The following is a 12,167-nucleotide window of genomic DNA, read 5'->3' on the forward strand; positions in this document are numbered from 1 at the left end:
AACCTAGTTGGATGTGTTTCCACGGTGCCACGACGGGAACTCCATAAAAGATTTCTTAAAGAGGACACAAAAACCATTAGCCAAAAAGGGAAAAGAAAAGGAAATGTGATCAAAATTAGGAATTATTTATTAGAAGACATAATATGAGGAGGAAAAGGCATAACACAATGGGGAAAATATATTTACAACATATATTTTTATTTTTTTATTTTTTGTCTTTTTGTCTTTTACAGCTGCACTGGTGGCATATGGAGGTTCTTGGCTAGGGGTCTAATCGGAGGTGTAGCCACCGGCCTATGCCACAGCCACAGCAACTCCAGCTCCGGGCTGCATCTGCTACTTACACCACAGCTCAGGGCAATGCCAGATCCCTGACCCACTGAGTGAGGCCAGGGATCAAACCCGCAACCTCATGGTTGCTAGTCAGATTCATTTCCACTGTGCCACTATGGGAACTCCACAACATATATTTTTAAAGGGCTCCTTTTTCACGAAGAAAAACATAACCCAATAAAAAGAGAGGAAACAGACTTGAAAAGGTATTTCACAAAACGAACTGGCCAATACACATATGAAAACGAGATAGACCTTATTAAAATGACAATGGAGTTCCCATCATGGCTCATCGGTTTAATGAACCCACGAGAACAAACCATAGTGACGTGGGACAACATGAACAAATCTTGCATACAATGTTTAGTGAAAGAAACTGGACCAAAAACACATAATACAAATTTAATTTGCATAAAGCTCAAAAATACATAAGGAAGTGACTGCCACAAAACTCAGCACAGTCCTTCAGTGAGGAGGGCGGAGATCAGGATTGTGATAGCTACAAGGATGCTTTCAGTGTTTATTTCTAGATGTGGGATATTTGGATATGTGTTTTTTACTAACCTGTACATTTAAGTCCATTTCCATAGGTACGATTTATTTCCCAGTTAAAAAAAAAAGCTTGAGGAAAGTAGGTTCCTGACTCCCTCCCCAAACCTCTGAGGTAGGACCCAAGAGTTATTACTAGTTTTAACAAGCACCAGTGATGATTTTTATACTAATAAATTTAAGAAACACAGGTTGAGATCTGTATCTGGCCTACCAAAAGACTAAATTTCAATACTTTCCAGTTATCTAAAGGAGCCAAACAGAACAAAAGTTCTAATGGTCTTAAATTTAATAGGTAGGCAAGATTTGATGTTTCAGTTTCCTACCCCTTTTAAATGCTACAGGAATTAAATTTAAAATGTATATATAGGAGTTCCTGTGGAGGCTGAGCGGTAATGAACACGAGTAGTATCCATGAGGATGGGGTTCCACTCCATCCCTAGCCTCACTCAGTGAGTTGGATCCGGCATTGCCACGAGCTGTGGTGTAGGTTGCAGAGATGATTCAGGTCCAGTGTTGCTGTGGCAGTGGTGTAGACCGGCAGCTATAGCTCTGATTCGACCCCTAGCCTGGAAACTTCCATGTCCTGAGGTGCGGCTCTAAAAAGACCCCCCCCAAAAAAAGTATATATATATATATATATATATATATATATATATATATAAAGAAATTAGCAAGCTAGATTATTAGTATAAAAGTAAAGATTCTTGGAGTTCCTGTTGTGGTGCAGTGGTTAACGAATCCGACTAGGAACCATGAGGTTGCGGGTTCAGTCCCTGCCCTTGCTCAGTGGGTTAATGATCCGGGGTTGCTGTGAGCTGTGGTGTAGGTTGCAGACGTGGCTCGGATCCCGCGTTGCTGTGGCTCTGGCGTAGGCCCAAGGCTACAGCTCCGATTCGACCCCTAGCCTGGGAACCTCCATATGCTGTGGGAGCGGCCCAAGAAATAGCAAAAAGACAAAAAAAAAAAAAGTAAAGATTCTTTGGCCCTGAAGAATAGGCTACGACAATCAAATAAACAGCTGCTTTGAATAAGGAAGGGCCTTTTTACCACCCCGAATAGCCACAGTAAGCAAACCAAATTAACAGATTTTGTACTTTACTGAGTCAGACTGAGGCTACAAAATTGACTATAAAACTGTTCTCTGGGAGTTCCCGTCGTGGCGCAGTGGTTAACGAATCCGACTAGGAACCATGAGGTTGTGGGTTCGATCCCTGCCCTTGCTCAGTGGGTTAACCATCCAGCGTTGCCGTGAGCTGTGGTGTAAGTTGCAGACACAGCTCGGATCCTGCGTTGCTGTGGCTCTGGCGTAGGCCGGTGGCTACAGCTCCAATTAGACCCCTAGCCTGGGAACCTCCATGTGCCGCGAGAGTGGCCCAAGAAATGGCAAAAAGCCAAAAAAAAAACAAAAAAACAAAAAACAAAACTGTTCTCTGAATTTCTGAAGGACAAAAGACTGATTTAGTTTTCAGATTTCAAAGAATTTAATTATTCTTTATTTTCAGACTTTTGCCAAGTTCTGTAGACAGTAAAGCATTTATGTACAAACCAGGGCTAACACACAGTATGGCTATAAAAAAGATTTATCAATATAGTTATGCACCTGCAGCAGAAGCAAAATAACATAAGTACCATAAGGATATGAGTTCTAATTTAAAAAAACACACACAAACATAAACGCTGATAAATTTAAAGCCATAAAGACGATCCAAAAATGCTAGTTATTTTCACTAAACTACCAGACAAGGAAGACTAGACTAAAAGGACAAACAATAAATCACGAGGATCACATGTATTTTAGGCTTCAATCAAGTATTAACATTAAAGACTGTAGTCATTCCCTGACCTTTTTTTCTCCCTTCTGCTGTTAACTCTATTTTTCAATCTGCCTAGAGTCATACAATCTTGAGAACACAAAATCAATCTTGCAGTCATTTATTTCAATTACTAATTTTCTGTAATTCAAATAAAATTATCATAAGGAACTACTATTATTTTAATTTTCCAAATGCAAATATTTAATATAACAAACAACACCTCAATAAAAGTACTGGTGCCCTGCTTTCACTTAAATCTGGTAAGAATCGCTTTACTTGCAATAGAGCCCTGCAAGCCATTCTGAACACTGGCATCTCCTAACAAAAACATCCAGTAAAGCAACTTCGAATACCATAAAAGATGGTAATGGGCTTATGAAAACTTATGAGCAATCCGAGCTGTGGTCTAAATGGAAGCAGAATCCAGCATGAAGAGGGACCCAATCAACAGTCTACAAACTTTTTCACAAGTACTGTACAACTTGGCAGGAGGTAGTAAAAGGGGGACAAAAAATTTTGAATCTGTCTGGAACTCTTACATAAATAGTTAAACCTAAACCCAGTGTAAAGCAGAAAAGCCAATCTGTTTGTTTTCATTAATCACACTACCATATTAAAAAATATAAACTATGACAAATACAACATTGCTAAAACAGATGCATAGTAGAGTACTACTATTTACTCATTATCCATTTTCAGAAAAGCATTAATAGTAAATTTTTCAAATCTAAAATTAGGATAGTTCATGCCAGAGTCCCACCAAAATGGCCATTTAAAAAATTATGGTATCAGGAGTTCCCATCATGGCGCAGCAGAAACAAATCCGACTAGGAACTATGAGGTTGCGGGTTCAATCCCTGGCCTCACTCAGGGCGTTAAGGATCTGATGTTGCCGTGAGCTGTGCTATAGGTTGCAGATGCGGCTCAGCTCTGGCATTGCTATGACTCTGGCGAAGGCTGGCAGCAACAGCTCTCATTAGACCCCTAGCCTGGGAACCTCCATATGCCTTGGGTGCAGCCCCTCAAAAGAAAAAAGACAAAACAACAACAACAACAAAAAACTGGAGAGTTCCTGTTGTGGTGCAGCGGAAGGGAATCTGACTAGGAACCATGAGGTTGCGGGTTCAATCCCTGGCCTTGCTCAGTGGGTTAAGGATCCAGCGCTGCTGAGAGCTGTGGTGTAGGTTACAGATGCGGCTTGTATCTGGCATTGCTGTGGCTATGGTGTAGGCCGGCAGCTGTAGCTCCGATAAGACCCCTAGCCTGAGAACCTCCATATGCCACAGTGCGACTCTAAAAGACAAAAAGACAAAAAAAGGCAAAAAAAAGCCCTGTGGTTTCAAACTTATGGTTACCAAAGGGGACAGGTGGGAGAGGGGGGCAGGGACAGACTTGGGGTTTGGGACTGGCATATGCACACTGTCGTATATGGAATGACTGGCCAACAGGGACCTGCTCTAAAGCACAGGGAGCTCTACCCAAAATTCATGTGTAAGTGAATCACTTTGTTGTAGAGCAGAAATTACCACAGCATTGTAAATCAACAATAAATAAATGAATAATTGGTTTCAGAGTCCTTTCGTGGCATAGCAGATTAATGATTCAGCACTGCCACTGCATGGCTTGGGTTGCTGCTGCAGGACAGGTTCAAACCCTGGCCCAGAACTTCCACATGCCACAAGAGCAGCCAAAACAAACAAACAAACAAACAAACAAACATACACACACACACACACACTGTGGTTTAAAAAAACACATAAATACATAAATATTTTTTAATACACACACACACATAAATATAACAACACCAAAAATCACATATCCCTTTTCCAGTCAAAAGCAAAATCCATTTCTTTACTTTTCACATCAATTTGGGAATACGCTACACCTATGACAAGTAAACTGGAAGATGAGAGTTCTTGCTATGGTACAGTGGGTTAATGATCCAGTTTATCTCTGTGGAGGCTCCAGTTTGACCCCCGGCCCAGTGCAGTGGGTTAAGGATCTGGCAAGGATGTAGCTATAGCTTCAGCTCAAATTCCATCCCTGGCCTGGGAACTTCCATATTCCAAGGGTGTGGCCGAAAAAGAAAATAAAAATAATTTTTTTTAAAAAAAGAGTAAACTGAAAGATTCCTCACTATTAGAAAGTTACTCAATAGGTTATAAAAAACCCAAGTTTTTAGGGTATCAAATGCATGATTTTCAGGGCAATGGGAAGGAGGAAGATATCTAGTCAATAATTATTATGCTCTGATACTTCAACAAATATTTTACTTTAATAAAATTATCTTATGACCCAAAGCATAAATTCTACTTTTTCCCATCCAACATTTCTTTTCATTTTTCTTCTTCTCATTGCCGCACCCAAAGCATATGGAAATTTCCAGGCTAGGGATCAAATCAGAGCTACAGCTGCCAGCCTACACCACAGCCACAGCAACACTGATTCAAGCCACATCTTCGACCTACGCTACAGCTTGTGGCAATACCGGATTTTTAGCTCACTGAGTGAGGCCAATGATCAAACCCACTTTCTCAGGGACACTATGTTGGGTTCTTAACCCAATAAGCCACCATGGGAACTATAAAGCAATAATTTTTCATCTACAAGGTACAAGCTTGAGATGTTCATGAACTTCATGGATAAGACCAAGCCTCAGAAGCAATCAAACTTCACGCTTTTGAGCACCTGTGGCTACCCAGACCCTAAATTCCACCATTTTCTACTCTGACCTCATCTCACATCTCACAGAAATATGGCTATTGGCAAACAATGTACAGAAATAACAGGTGCAAAAATAGGTCAATCAATACAACTCATACACAAATATTTAAACCACTAGTTTTTGAAGGGTGGTCAGTGAACCAAAAGATCAAAACTGTTTTCATAATATTTGCAGGATGATGCAAAACAATGGTAGAAAAAAAATGCCTGGGGTCTCAGCTCAAGTCCAGGCAAACAGTACCAAACTGTACATGGGCAATGCATTCTTCATCACTACCCACTTGTGATTTTCTTTAAAGGAGCCAGTCCTGGACAAAGAAGTAATACATGGAGTTCCCGTCATGGCTCAGTGGTTAATGAACCCAACTGGGAACCATGAGGTTGCAAGTTTGACCCCTGGCCTTGCTCAGTGGGTTAAGGATCTGGCGTTGCTGTGAGCTGTGGTGTAGGTCGCAGATGAGGCTAGGATCCCAAGTTGCTGTGGCTCTGGCGTAGGCCGGCGGCTACAGCTCTGATTTGACCCCTAGCCTGGGAACCTCCATATGCCTCGGGTGCAGCCCTAGAAAAGACAAAAAACAAAAACAAAAAAAGAAGTAATACATACTATTAATTTTATCTCAGCTCTTGAGTACACTTCTTTTTCAATCTGGTGTAACAAAATAGGAAGCACACACAAAGCAACTCTGCTGCAGAGCTTAGTATAATGCTTGTCTTGTTCGAGTTGAGAGCTGAACTTGTATCATGGAAAACTCATTTTTACTTGAAAGACAGACTGACAAACTTTGGTTAGCAGACATTTTCTCAAAAATGACCACGACTGACAGTGCTGATAATATTTGGGTTTTCAAGCAAAAATTAGAATTCTGGAAAATCTGTATCCTCCACCATAAGCTTAATAGCATCCCAATACTTAAAGATATTTTTTATACCATCAATGGTGATATTAAAGCATATACGTTTGATATTAGGTAACAAAATGTATCACTATTTCGAAACTCTGAATAATTCAGTTGAGGCGGTATTTTCCAAATGACCAATATACCATATTACAAAATCAAGCATAGCTAAAAGATTCTTTCAAAGTACAAAACAGACCAATGGACCAGTGTGTGAAAAACTGAGATATGCTTTAAGGGTCCACACTACAATTAGCTTTTAAGAAACTACCACTTATCAAATTTCGGTGTACTCTTAAAGAATATACACAATTATCTGAAAAGGCTATAAAAATTCTCCACAGTTTTCCAACTACTTTTTCACATACTTCAACCAAAATACATATGGCAACAAATTATATGCAGAAGAAAATATGAGAATCGAGCTGTTATCTACTAAGCCAGACATTAGAGATTTGTAGAAATGTAACACAATGCCACTAAAAAAATCTCTCACTAGAAACTTTTTGGAGATTTTAGAAAACAGTTACTTTTCATTAAAAATTTTTACATTAACATGTATTGAGTTCATCATTACTTTAAAAAATTAATTTCTCAATTTCAATTCCCAGTAAAGACCAATAGCTATAACTCCCAGTAACAGAAGTTCTTTAGGGTCCTCAAATTAAGTAAGGTGGTCATAAGACCAAAAAGTTCGAGAATGGATGACTTAAAACTAATAAAGGAGAATTTATCAATAAAAAAACTGTTAGATCATAAATGGCTTTACTTCATCTACAAACACAAAGCATCTCCCAAAGCACAACTCAACAAAGAACATTCCCTGCAGTTTATGCTATTTTAATTTATAATACAGTAAATGCTGACAGACATAAAATCAATATTAACGAAGATCTCTGGAATCCTCTATAAATTTTTAAGAGTATAATGTTTGAGACCAAAATATTTGAGAACTGCTAAGCTATCACTTAATGTTTATTTCCCTTAAGTTTCTAAGTTTCTTCCCATTGCTACTTCTGAAGAGAAATACAAAGCAGACTACCTAATACTTCTAGTAAATGTTTTCAAGATACCTCAGAGAAAAACTCAAAGACAAAACATTACGTTATGAAAATTTCAATCTCTAGTTTCATGCAATACAGTATCTACTAATTCCCTAAAATTACTTTGTTTATTAAGAGCTCCCTATATGCTAGGCCCTGTGCCTTCTGAGGATAAAAAGCTAAAATACAATGTTAAGGTATTAACTGAAATTTACAAATATCAACACTAAATCTGAAGACCTCTGAAACAAACACACCTATTTTTGCTGTCTGATATGCCTGCCCTTTTCTTTTGGTAACAGTCCCATTTTTCTGTGGCAAACTGGCTCCTCCCTCTATGCAACGTTCTTGATATAGGCATAAATTACAACAACCAGCTCTACTTGGGCAGGGGAATGGACACATGACCCAATTTAGGCCAGCCTCTCCCATGCTACCTCACAGGAGTGTGATCTTGAGCAGAATGACGCATGGAAGGAAGTACTCATAGCAATAACCACATCCTAAAGAGGTTCTTTCATGACCCTGTTACTAAATTCTTCAGAGTTTCCATGTTCTCTCTGCTTTTCCTTCCAACCCTGTGACCTATCCAGCATTCTTCTAATAAAATACCTTTTTTCTTTCCATTAACCAGGATCTGTTTCTATAACTGGCAATTGAGGAATCCTGATTACCATCAAATCTCCAATGAATCCATATAAAAACGACTGTATTAGAGGGAAAGAGAATCCTCTACAAAACTAGACAGATGATCAAAGAGAAGAAATTACTAATAGCACACACTTGAAAAATACTTAACCTTGCTAGTAACTGAATAACTACAAATACTAAACAAATTTAATTTCTGTGACAGTACAACTGGTCTATCTCTGCACCATGTTATGTTATATATGTTATATTAGTGGTTATGGTAACCACTAATCACATATGGCTGCTGAGCACCTGAAATGTAGCTAAATTTTGTTTAAATTTAAATAGCCACATGCAGCTAGTGGCTACCTTAGTGGAGAGCATAATTTTTTTTTTTTTTTTTTGCTTTTTATAGCTGCACCTGCAGCATATGGAAGTTCCCAGGCTAGGGGTCGAACTGGAGCTATGGCTGCTGGTCTATGCCACAGCCACAGCGACACCAGATTCGAGCCACGTCTGTGACCTACACCACAGCTCACAACAACACTGGATCCTTAGCCCACTGATCAAGGCCAGGGATTAAACCTGCATCCTCATGGATACCAGTCGGGCTCATTTCCGCTAAGCCACAATAAGAACCCCAGGAAGAGGTTATGTTTTTAAAGAAAGGTACAAATACCAATAACTAAAAACTCCTTAACAAGGTTGTTTCTTTAGAAGTTTCCTGTTTTTCTTTTTCATACACAAACTAACCTTTCATACACCATTACAATCTGTGTAATTTAGTGCTTACGTGAATTTATTTTTGACCACGCCCACAGAATGTAGAAGTTCCTGGGCCAGGGATCAAATCCGAGCCACAGCAGCAACCCAGGCCACTGCAGTGACGACATCAGATCCTCAACCCAAAGGAACTCCAGTGCTTAAGTGAATTTACGTTTAGACCAAAATGTTCAAAAACTGAAGTCTGAAATACTACCTTGTTGATGCTGTAACACTATTTGGTTCCAGGATATCTTCAGTCATCCTTAATTGTACCACCTCTGGCATGTCATCTGATTTTTCTGCACCCTCTTCTGGAAGTTCTTCTATATGTTCTAGCTTTTCATCTTCTTCTTCCTCAGAAAGTTCATTAACCTACAGAAGCAGAAGAAAACTAAGAATTAAAATTTAATGAAACTGTTACCTGACATTATAACATTTTCTAAGAAAAATTTTAATACAACTCATTTTCACTTCATTTCCTAGGACCAATTTCTCTCACAAAGTAAGGAACTGCCAACCTTTCCACATTAGAGTAAAACTGAAACCCAAAAATTACATTTTAAAGCAGGAAGTAATGACTACATTAGTATATCACTAGGAATAGGACTAAGTCTGCAAACTATAAAAAAACCCTGCATGGAGTTCCTATTGTGGTGCAGTGGAAATGAATCAAAGTTCCCAGGCTAGGGCTCTAATGAGAGCTGCAGCTGCCAGCCTACTCCACAGCCACAGTAACACCAGATCCAAGCCACGTCTGTGACTTACATCTCAGCTCACAGCAACGCCAAATCCCTAACCCACTGAGCGAGGCCAGGGGTCAAACCTGCATCCTCATTGATACTAGTCGGGTTCTGAACCCAATGAGCTATGATGGGAATTCTGAACAAAATATTTTCAAATGAGAAATATTTGCTAAGCTATCCCAAAAAAGAAACTAGTCATAAACGGTCTTGACATTTTTTATAAATTAATGCTTGTCATTAAAAACACTAAGCAGTAAAAATATACCTTTGTCCATTCTAGCCAAATATGCTGGCAATACCCAGAATAAATTTACTGCTACATGTAACAGCAATGCTTTTCCTGATGGACAGGCAATTATAGTTGCTAGAGTACTCTCACAAGTGAAAACTTCAACCAGAAGAAAGGTAATTACACTGTGATATTTCACCACACTCCTAATCAACAAGCACAGGTTACCTGCTTTCAAGTATAAAACAGTAAGTGCTTAAAAGCCAGGCTTTAGGGGCAGGAAGATCTATGTTTATATCTCTCATGTGCCATTAACTTTTTCTGGCAACTTCCTCAACTTCTCCAGGCCTATGTATAGAATGAAGATGCTATACTATTTACCTCACAAGGCTAGTCGAAAGGATTAAATAATGTATGCAAACTCTTCAGGAGTATAGACATATAATAAGTAATAAATAATAGCTATCATTATAACTGGAATTATCTTATTTCTAGATAACATCTATCATAGCTTCTACATTTAACATCACTTTTTATTAGAAATGAAGAGATTATGTAAACTACCTAAAGAGGAATTCTCAACTACTGGTATATCAAGGTCATTAGATGAGTCCCTATAAATTCATATTAACAACAGTTAATGATCTCAATTTGTGAATCATTTATATATATAAAGTATACGTAGCAGGAAGTTCCCATTGTGGCTCAGTGGGCTAAGAACCCGACTAGTATCCATGAGGACGGGGTTTGATCCCTGGCCTTGCTCAGTGGGTTAAGGAACTGGCATTGCTGTGAGCTGTGGTGTAGGTCACAGACGCAGCTTGGACCCCATGTTGCTGTGGCTATGACATAGGCCAACAGCTGTAGCCTCAATTCAACCCCTAGCCCAGGAACTTCCATATGCCACAGGTGTGGTGTGGCCCTAAAAAAGAAAAGCATATGCAGCAGATTCTACTGAATTTGTTGTGATTATAAATGTTATCCCTCATATCTCTCCTATCATATATAACAGTGATGAAAAAGACTGAAAATTACTAGCCTAAGTGGCTATTAACTGAAAGGTAAGATTTATATACAACAAAGGTGAAAATTTCAAACAATAGGTCAAAAAAACAAACAAAAAAGAAACACTGGATCAAATGGAAAATTATCTTCTTTCTCCATTTATAGATTTAATAAATTAATGAAAATCAAGAAAATATTTAAGCAGAGTTCCAGTCATGGCGCACTGGTTAAAGTATTCAACTAGGGGCCATGAGGTCTTAGGTTCGATCCCTGGCCTTGCTCAGTGGGTTAAGGATCCGGCGTTGCCGTGAGCTGTGGTGTAGGTTGCAGACTCGGCTCGGATCCCGAGTTGCTGTGGCTCTGGCAGAGACGGATGGCTACAGTTCCAATTAGACCCCTAGCCTGGGAACCTCCATATGCCGCAGGAATCGGCTCTAGAAAAGGCAAAAAGACAAAAAAAAATATATATATATATATATTTAAGCAATATCTACCTGGTAATGCAAGCAAGGAAAAATATTGTTCTCAATAAGAGTAGAATATTAAAAAAAAAACAAAAACCAAAACACTAAAGAGATTTAAACTTTGATGAGTATTTATTCAGCCTACAACTTTTTGGTACAGAGGTACTGCTATCTTAATACGTCATATCATACATTTTAAAATCACATTGTGACTACAATCAATAGCTTTTAGTAACTACAAAAGCTTTACACCCAATTATATTGAAATTATATTTGATTCAATAAGCTTTATGTAAATTAGTTGACATTCTCTAGTATTTTCATCAGTAATCATCAACTAAGATATGACATGAATACAGTCTGTTGCCGATGGGTTTTTCTCCCCACCAACCCATCCCCCTCCTACCAGGCCTTCCAGTGTAACTTTTTACAGTAAGAAATGACTAAATTAGTTTGGATAAGAGTAAAAATTATAAACAAACTAAAATGATCTTTGACCCCCACCCTTATCTTCAAAAATTCTTCTTGATCCTCTTCTTGTCAATTTGATCTTCTGCTTATCAACTATTCTATTTATAAGTTATTCTGAACCTGCCCTATATATGCAGCTGCCTCAACTCCACTTGTGGAAAACCCTCATCCATACTTACATCTCTTCGTTCTTTGACTGCTGTAATTCCCTTCTCTAGAGCCTCGTGAAATGCCTGCTCTCCAGACTCCAGTTTGTGGAGAACGCTGCTACCTGCCTTCTCAAACGTATAAAGAAACATAATTATCACCTACATCTTCAAACCACTCTACTGGATTGGCATTCATTTAAGGATCCCATACAAAGAACCTGTCCACTGACTCTGGGTCATTTCTCAAACACACCCTATTCAACATCTCCAGTCATCTCTCTCATACTATTAAAAAAAAAAAAAAAAAAACTGCTTTTGGAGTTCCCGTCATGGCTCAGCAGTTAAC

The 12,167-nt window shown here is 38.8% G+C and overlaps 1 protein-coding gene across 9 annotated transcripts in view; it reads right to left on the reverse strand.

Annotated features, from left to right (window-relative positions):
* FAM13B (family with sequence similarity 13 member B) overlaps window positions 1–12,167 on the reverse strand; it is a 94,120-nt gene that overhangs the window by 50,752 nt on the left and 31,201 nt on the right. For 6 of the 9 annotated variants that reach the window (XM_047778707.1, XM_047778705.1, XM_047778699.1 and 3 more), the window contains 2 exons: window positions 11,852–11,947; window positions 8,975–9,132 (listed from right to left, as the gene is read on the reverse strand). In XM_047778707.1, coding sequence (XP_047634663.1) covers window positions 8,975–9,132; window positions 11,852–11,947 — 254 coding nt within the window. The remainder of the gene's footprint in view (window positions 1–8,974; window positions 9,133–11,851; window positions 11,948–12,167) is intronic. The other 3 variants (XM_047778706.1, XM_047778704.1, XM_047778701.1) reach the window with 1 other exon arrangement.

This window comes from Phacochoerus africanus, chromosome 4, assembly GCF_016906955.1.
Source record: "Phacochoerus africanus isolate WHEZ1 chromosome 4, ROS_Pafr_v1, whole genome shotgun sequence".
Lineage (NCBI taxonomy): Eukaryota > Metazoa > Chordata > Mammalia > Artiodactyla > Suidae > Phacochoerus > Phacochoerus africanus.